Below are 8,698 nucleotides of genomic sequence, written 5' to 3'. Positions count from 1 at the left end.
TTGTAGAAGTGTGGTTATGTTATCTGTCAGTACTTACAGTACAGCAGGTGGAAGTGGTTGAGTTTGGGAGGGCTGGGGAAGTTGTAGAAGTGTGGTTATGTTATCTGTCAGTACTTACAGTACAGCAGGTGGAAGTGGTTGAGTTTGGGGGGGCTGGGGAAGTTGTAGAAGTGTGGTTATGTTATCAGTACTCACAGTAGAGCAGGTGGAAGTGGCTGAGTTTGGGCGGACTGGGGAAGTTGTAGAAGTGTGTCCGAAGTTTCCCTCTCACCAGGAGTGAGTAGGTCAGGCTCGTGATGTTTATACCGACAATCGCAAAGGAGTAACTGCAAAACAACAACAAACAAGTGTCAACCAAAATACAAATGTTCAATGATACTGGTTCTCAAGCTTTGTTTTCATTAATGGTTTTCCTGATTTTCTTAATCCAAGAACCAACATATCAAATTGGTGTGGCCTAACATCCACTAACAATTACACAAAAAGCTGACTTACCTACTGGTACAAAATGGAGCAGAGCAGAAAAACAGAACAAAAGTGTGAGATCAGGAGGAGGCATCAAGTAAACCTTGAATGTACTGTACTACATGACAGTTGTGAATACAGCCAAACCTGGTCTCAACCACTGATCATGGGAATGAAGAAAATGGTTGCTTAGGTGGAGTGATTGATCAAGCCAAATTTGTTGATTGGTAGAAAAACAACAACAATGGAAGTTAGCAGGGAGTCACAACTATGGCAGGACTGTTTTAATGTGACTTCTGGTTGGCTGTCCAGATTGACTTATTATATTGTACAACTTGTCCTATAGAAACTTACAGAGAAGTAGTTCTCTTTCCCAACCAACCAACCAACCAACCAACCAACCAGACAACAGAGGTCATGATAGACCAAGGAAATCTTAGAAGGAGAGTTTTTAAGAAAGACATCAAAGTGTGCAGCCTAACCAGCATGGATCAGCTGCACAGAGTTGCTTGTGAACTACTTCTACTACGTATACTACTCCCTAATCCAGAGCCCCTGAATGCAGACTACTAAATCCACCTCCCCAAAACCCCCTGATCAAGAACCCTCCCCAGACTATCCCCTGACGATAACTCACCCGTACTGAGGATGATGGGAATGCTGCAGCACTTGTCTGGCCAACTCCGTCTGCTGGTCAGCAAAGAAACTGAAGAGGACAACATGGTCAATGGTTACTACAACAATTGCCTGATTAAATCTCACTTATAGCAGCCCGCCCAACATCTGACTGGCCTCCTAACGGGAGGGGCCAGTTACAGACCAGCAGAGTTTGTGTTACACAGACTATAACAACAATAACAACAACGATAGTAACAACAACAACAGTTTGGCACTTAAACATAAAAAAACTGAACCGAATTTGATGTGTACATGGCAAAAAGCAAATGATGGTTTGATAGAACTTCTATTAGAAGCATTTTCATGTGATGTCCACCATCTAGCGGCTCATACTGTCATATCACAGGAACAATGTACAAGCTATTCCTCCAAAACAAGGTCAAGCCTTGGTGGTAGTATAACAGTGTATACAATTATGAAATATCTGAACTGACATGACAGCATACTCACAACAGGTTGTGTAGCCCAAGCATACCTGTGGGAAGAAAATAGATATAAGAAATCTTAAAGAAGTGAAGATGTTATTATCAAAGTTTCCACACTTTCATGCCTAAAAAAATGCCACGTAATCTTGTCATTACCTCATTTTGAAAAGACATAACTACGAGTAAAATGTTCTCATTCTCACTTTTACAGTAGGATTTAAAAAAAAAAAAAAACCCCAGGCAACATCTTTGTACAATCGGACTCTGTAGACATTCATTCAGTAACAAGTGAACGTTTGTTTTACGTCAGACTGTAACTCTCTTGTGTTATATGTAACTCTATTCTATGTAATCTCTTAGGACGTGCATTTCGTGCATTATGTAATTTGGTGTGAAATTTCAGTTTTGTTTTAACTGCCAAAACCAAATAAAGCTCTCATCTCATCTCTCAATGATATTCTACTCATCTCTCTTCTACCTCCCCCCGCACACGAGAAATGGTCCAGTCCGTACCCATGCCCCTGAAGTCCGTCCTGGGGTCGTCTCCCTGGAAACCGATGTCGCCCCACTGTTTGGTGATGCGGGACTCCAGGCTGGTGTCAGGCATCAGGTGGTCCCAAAGCTAAAGGGAAGAGATGATTAGTAAATTAAATACTACCACTGAAGAGACAATTGTCCGGGGCTTTGGGAAAACTGTCAATCAGAAATGTTGGTGGTAGTTTTATATTAAAGGGAACAAAAGATTAGTAAATCAATTATAATCTACCTTTTGAGAGACATTTCTCAAGGGCTTTGGAAAAACTGCTTAAAGGTCACAAAGCTGACAGGAGAAGATGTATAACAAAAGTCATTTGTCATTTTACATCTAAAAGGACACAAGGAATTCATCTAGTAGCCTGCAAGTTCAACAACTCTAAGCTTTGAAAACATCGATAATTACGGAAAGCTTTTTCCATCAACTGTACATCAAGGACAATTTGTCCTTTAACTAGTCTAAGGCATAGACTGCTTGCCTGTAGCAGCATATTCTCGTGTTCCTGGTTGTCTGAGGAGTACGCCTCTGCCCTCACCCCCTCCACCTCATGTATCAGCTCCTGGTACCCACGGATCTGTACCAGACACCCTCGCAGGGACGGAGCAAATCTGCAGGGAAATGGTGAAGAGTTTGTTACATCATTTACAAAATGTGTTGTTGCAGCTTGAATAAAGTCCACACCAAATGGTGCATTGGGCAGTGTCCATATCCATTTCTGTAGCCCTGGGCCACACAACTTTGTGAAATCACTACAGCAGGGGGATAGTCTGCTGACAGTGGTCTGTGTGTTTAACTACCATATCATTTACCAAGTGCTAAGCAGAGAAGGGAGTATGTACCATCTTAAAAGTCTATGTATGACTCGGTCGAGGAATGAACCAATGACTTGCCAACTGCAACACTCTACCCACTCGACCATTGCACCTGTGGACACTTACTGTAGTAAATGTGCTAGATGTTTGGTAAATGTGCTAGGAGATGAGACTTACTGTGGATCTTTCTGCTGACTGACACCCTTGATCTGTATGATGCCCTGCACTGTCTGGTCTACGTCACATTCTGCACCTCCATGGGTAATCTCCTGCAGGACCTGGGAGGGACAGAAAATATCAACAAAAAAAGTTTTCATCTTTCTTTTGTTGGGACATCTAACTTCTCTCCAGGCAGAGGTTTTGGTGTGGGTTATTTTGTACTTATTTTTTTGTGGGTCACCTCCTGGAGAAGCTAAGGTTGAGAAATGAATATTAACAGTGTCATTTGAAAACTTTTCATTTGTCTCTTATTTTCTTTTATTTACTAATTTAGTTATTCTTTCATTCCAATATGTGACAAGATATTAGCCAGACCCTTGAGGCAGCACTGCTGATGTTTGAGGGACAACATATAAGACGGACAGCATTACATAGACAATGGGAATTTAGACATATCTAACATTTATATCCCGTAAGGCATGGAACGACAATGGCTGAGACTCCAACATTTGACTGGTTTCTGTTTTATACGTCTTTCTCAATAGTCATTGTCATTTGTTTTTTGTTCAATCACCAGAACAACATTTTGAGATAGTCAAATACAGAAGTCAGAATTAGCCTGGAGTCCAGCCTTGATAGCTTTGGTCTGCTAGCAATGGTCATTACTGTTACGAGAGGAACAAAGCTATTAAACAAGGCTGGAGTCAACTTGCTTAAATAAAAACAATGGTGCCTACTGTACACTGAAAATTCCAGAATACATACAGTACCTGGTATTTCGACAGCTTCAAAGATTTTTCTGGAACAAAAAAGAGCAACTCGGATTAGAATGAAGGTACACATTAAAACACTGAGTACTAAAAGTCAAGTGGACATCATTATGATTATATTCAATTCACTGGATATTTCAGCACAAAGACATGGAAGTTTTGAGCTTTAAAGACAAGAACCTCAGATTTTGAGTGCTAACATTTGACTTCTATAACAATTTTTCTCAGCCATTTCTTAATTTAATGAGACAAACACTAGATCCTTCCCAAACACTCACCGACTCTCTTAGTCCTAGCAGCACCCCCATACCCTCGACAGATGCGCTGCAGCTCGCAGGTGCCTAGTATCTTCCTGAGTAGCCATTTGATCATGGGTCTGATCCAGGTGAGATACAGGTACAGCCAGGTGGCCTGCCACATCCCTAACTTACACACCTGTAGTCTCAGGTGTCGGGCTCGTTATCCAGGTAATAACCTCACCTGTGTATGGGGTGGGGGGTCAAATGGACAGGTGTCTCATAATTATTCCAGTTTATCTCACTAAAAAGCTTACTTTCACAGGTTGTAACAAGAGGGACAGACTATACAAATGATAATGAACACATACACACACACATAAAACAGATATAACATTAATACAAGTACGGTCAATATCTGATCATACTCATGTCACTCATATGGACTGCAATCCATTCCAGTAGCTCACAACAGCTGGGATACAAACCCTGCAACTCTTGGTCTAGGGTTACTATAAACCACAGGGCCACCCCAAAAGGGGAATGTTGTGTTCTGTATAAACAGTTACAGAAAGATACAAACCGAACTGATCAAGGAATCTCTCTGTACCATGGCCTGGATGTACCCAGGTACAGGCCGGCCCCGATTTGCCCCCCTCCCCACGTCAGTCGTATCATGGTTACTTTCTTTCAACGCCACCTGTTAATCTTAACATTTTGTGTCATACTTCCCCTTTAGCCTTACACCTATCTTCAGCTTTGTCTTTAGTCGTACAGTCATATGTTTTAACGTTACAAACCGAAGAGGGTGCCGAGTTGCCAACTCCACTTCCTGCCGGCCCAAGTTCAAGATGGCGGCCTCCACAAACCGGCTCCGAGCTAGCCGGTCTTCTATATTTTCTTTCCTGGCCAACCTGCGTTTCAGCTCACACTAGAAGCCAGCTGACCTGAAAACAGACGACTTTAGGATATAAAACTTCGAGGAAACAGAGAGAAAGACAGTACAGACAGGGACGTAACGGTTTGCTATCATTACACCTGCCGGTAGCTAAACCACACTTTGCTCTGTTTGTAAACAAAAACATAACAGATCTCTGATTTTTCTTTGGATTACGAAGGGATACGGTACCTTACGAAAACATTGTAGTATCGGAGGCTATCTTGAACTTAATTTTGTGGCTGTCAACGTTTCAAAATGATCACATACCTTGATTTTTCGGACTGTGGTCCGCTACAATCTACAAGCCTGACGGTATACCAGCGAAAGAATCTACTATAACAGCGCCGCCGTGCGACCAAAATTAGCACAGCAACAAATACGGCGCTATGCGGTTAATGGTGTAATTACAACCCAAACGCGTCTTGTGGGTACATTTCCGAGTTGTACACTGACCAAATGCGTGTTTTCCGCCGCATTAACTTGAGGTGAGAATGTCCAGGTGTGATTGAGCTCACATTGACCGCTCCCAACCTGATTTTGGTTCTCGGCGAATGCGCAATCATACAGACTGGGGACGCCCATGATGACTCAATTAGACTTACAGAAGCTTGTGAACATGACCTGATTACTAAAATTAGTATATCATAGCGTTACTGGTGTTCAATTTCGTATATATTCAAATGAAAAAAAAAAGAGCAGAAAGCTTTGAAATGATAACGAAGTTAGTGTTATTTAAAAAAATCCACGTTGCTTCGGGTAAGCTTTAGTGAAAACATATGAAGAAGGCGACAGTGGTCTTTGAAAATTTGACCTGTGCACACCTTTGTGTTGGAGGAAAGTTTAGCTTTGTACTATGATTATATGATTACTACAGAGTACAGACACAGATGAGCTTCCATGATACATGTAATTTGAAAACATACGTTGTATTCATGATGCCATATGACGCTTAACGATTATTCCAAGGCAACAGAAAACGCGCTATGTGGAACGTATACGTAAGCGACCAATTATAAATCACAGATAATTTACCGGTATTTAAGACTGGTCCGGCTACAATTAAATCTGAGCTAGCCACGTCTCACCGAGAAAAGCATGCAGACCTTTTGCTGTAGTCTCTACCAGAATCTCGTCTGGCCGAATAGCGGACTTTGGCCAATTCATCAATAAAAGTCTAGTTGGAGTGAATTGGCCTAGGAGTGAGCTGGGCCGTCCGCGGGCTTCAAAAGACTCATTGAAGTCCCATGGCGACTTAGCTGTACCTGTTTGGCCAAATTCTTCTCTTTTGTCATCCAGTTGACACATTTCCTTGGACTCCTTTGCAGGGCCGATGGAAATTAATAGTCTCTACCAAAACTAACTACGCTGGCTACCCCGTAGGATGGCCTGGTGTAGGCTAGGAAAATGGCATTTATCTTTAAACATGAGTTCCAGGAAGAATCGCGAGGTCAGCAAGTCAAGCGAAACAAGGAAATCAAGGCATGGAACCAGACGCATATAGCGCGTGCTTTGGAATCAACTGGGCGCAGCGATTCTGGCTCCGCTTTTCTGGGCTCTGGGAGGTTGCAGTTCCCTTCCGTGTCTCCTTCTCCAGCAGGACACTTCCCTGTTAGATTTCGATCTTTTCCTCTTTATCCTATAAAGATACAACACGTAACACTTCCTTGGCACAGGCAACGTATCACAGTCTGAAGCGAGTCCACCGAGCTGACGTAAAAGTCGCTCAAACATGATACGATATCGTCACCAGTCTGCTGATTTCTATCTTTCTTGGCCCTGGACTACTCTCCCTTTCGCTGACTGGCAATCTGCCGACAAATTCGCTGCAGACATGGACATATGGCTTCACGCTACATATGCTTTGCATATTTCGTTAGTGTTGTGAAGAATACATATGATTTATCTTACAACATTACAAATTCAAGACTTTAGGTACATTGCACATGTCCGAGTCACAATCTCAGCAGTAGCGCCATGGATCGAGTTGTTTCTTTCTCCTACTCAAATAAGTTTATGTCTTTTCGTTATTGCGCTGGTTTTATCTTTTATTTCCATGCCTTTTAGATTTAAGAAATGAATGATCCTCCTTAGGATAAACACTGAAACAGATGCTTATGACACTTGACACGGGGTGTGCGCTTGTAGTCAAGGGCAATCTTTTGTCCCGTCCATCTATTCAGTTTTGGAAGAAACCTTTCAGTCGGAGGGGGTGGCACAAGCGCACAATATGTCTTTTCCTTGTACCGACTCGACTGGAATGTCGTCAGCGCTTGTTTTGCCTTTCCTTGCCAGTTTCTCAGACCATATTTGTGCGGAGCGGTGATGTTGTGTGTGAGACACGCCAACCTTTGGGCAGCTGCCAGCCCAGCGGACGTGACGTCGTGCCACGGCCCACATGCGTTGTCAACACAGAGGAACCCCGCGACAAGCGCTTAAGAGGCGACACATTCGTCGTCGGCAGATTCGATCCTCCTTATGTCGCCTTGTTCTTTGTCTGTGGAGATGGATTTGATTCTGATGACCCCACAACCACAAAAATTTGTATTTTACTGAGCCGAAAATTGCAGCATTCCTTTAAATGGTAATGACGGAAAACAATTACCTTTTACTTTCACTTAATTGAATAGACCCTTCCAGCAGCGCTGCCTACCACGTGTAGCCGTACGTGTGAAAGGCCTTTGTTCAAGTTGATCGCATGGGACTTTTGTAGGGTTAGAGCATTGGCCACTACCCCTCAGCCAATGGAAGCCCTTCAATTACTGTGATTATATCCACATAGTGCAGAAAAAGTGTTGTACTATCCAAAAAGTGTGGTAATATGTAAAATTTGCATAAAACAGTACCACAGTTTTTGGATAGTACAACATTTTTTTTTATAATACAACACTTCTGCACCACTGGTTGGCTCACACACTGTGCTAATTGCCTAGGGGATTAGAGAGGATTAAGACACAAAGACCAATGTCATAAAAGTAACCAACAGTTTTATGATTTCTATCACTGGAAAACAGAACCAGATCTTCAGAAAATAACAAACTCTGTGCAATATTTTACAGATAGTAACAGGCCCAGCCATGCCGTCAAACTATACAAAACAGTTTGATTCTTTCTACTGAAGGTATTGAGTATACAAAAAGATTTCATCCAACTGAATAGCTCATTCTGGTACATCTAACAATTTAAAGGAAACCAAACATTTAATAGATCGGAAATCGGCGGAAACCATTCCAGTGACTTTCACGGAAGAAAGTGCCTGGGGCCCCGGAAGCGGGAACTTTCCTTGTAGAGGGCAGATTTCGGGTAACGTTAACTTCCTGGTTTCAGCAAATGAACATGATTTGAACTTCCGCGTTTGTCTGCCTTTAGTACTTTCACGTGAACTTGTACCTTGAGTAATTCCGTTGGTATTACCAATGAATAGATAATCTACCAATAAATAAATAAACAAATGAATAGATAAACAGGCCAGGTTTGTGGTTTTTACTTTTGTCTAGATAAAAACTGACCGTTGATAGCGATGCATGAATGAATAAAAAAACGGGTGACTGTGAATGAATGAACGAACGAATGAATGAATTGACAGTCGTAGTAGAAAATACCATTTAGTACAATGATATAATTGTCAAGGAAAGTATCTTACCAATGTTAATGTTGTTCTTTTTGATGTGCCATAGGTCA

At 42.0% G+C, this 8,698-nt stretch overlaps 1 protein-coding gene across 1 annotated transcript in view; it reads right to left on the bottom strand.

The window, feature by feature from the left end:
- Positions 1 to 5,045, bottom strand: part of LOC118419275 (ELMO domain-containing protein 2-like) — a 7,450-nt gene extending 2,405 nt beyond the window's left edge. The window contains exons 1-10 of the mRNA XM_035825622.1: positions 4,881 to 5,045; positions 4,123 to 4,324; positions 3,812 to 3,873; positions 3,093 to 3,193; positions 2,582 to 2,711; positions 2,082 to 2,190; positions 1,594 to 1,618; positions 1,103 to 1,171; positions 188 to 326; positions 38 to 95 (exon numbers count right to left, since the gene is read on the bottom strand). Of these exons, the coding sequence (XP_035681515.1) occupies positions 38 to 95; positions 188 to 326; positions 1,103 to 1,171; positions 1,594 to 1,618; positions 2,082 to 2,190; positions 2,582 to 2,711; positions 3,093 to 3,193; positions 3,812 to 3,873; positions 4,123 to 4,264 (835 nt within the window). The 5' untranslated portion in view covers positions 4,265 to 4,324; positions 4,881 to 5,045. The remainder of the gene's footprint in view (positions 1 to 37; positions 96 to 187; positions 327 to 1,102; positions 1,172 to 1,593; positions 1,619 to 2,081; positions 2,191 to 2,581; positions 2,712 to 3,092; positions 3,194 to 3,811; positions 3,874 to 4,122; positions 4,325 to 4,880) is intronic.
- Positions 5,046 to 8,698: the final 3,653 nt, after the last annotated feature.

The sequence above is a fragment of the Branchiostoma floridae genome, chromosome 7, assembly GCF_000003815.2.
Source record: "Branchiostoma floridae strain S238N-H82 chromosome 7, Bfl_VNyyK, whole genome shotgun sequence".
Taxonomy (NCBI): Eukaryota; Metazoa; Chordata; class Leptocardii; order Amphioxiformes; family Branchiostomatidae; genus Branchiostoma; species Branchiostoma floridae.
The sequence above is the reverse complement of the archived record's forward strand: the minus strand, read 5'-3'. Positions and strand labels throughout refer to the sequence as shown.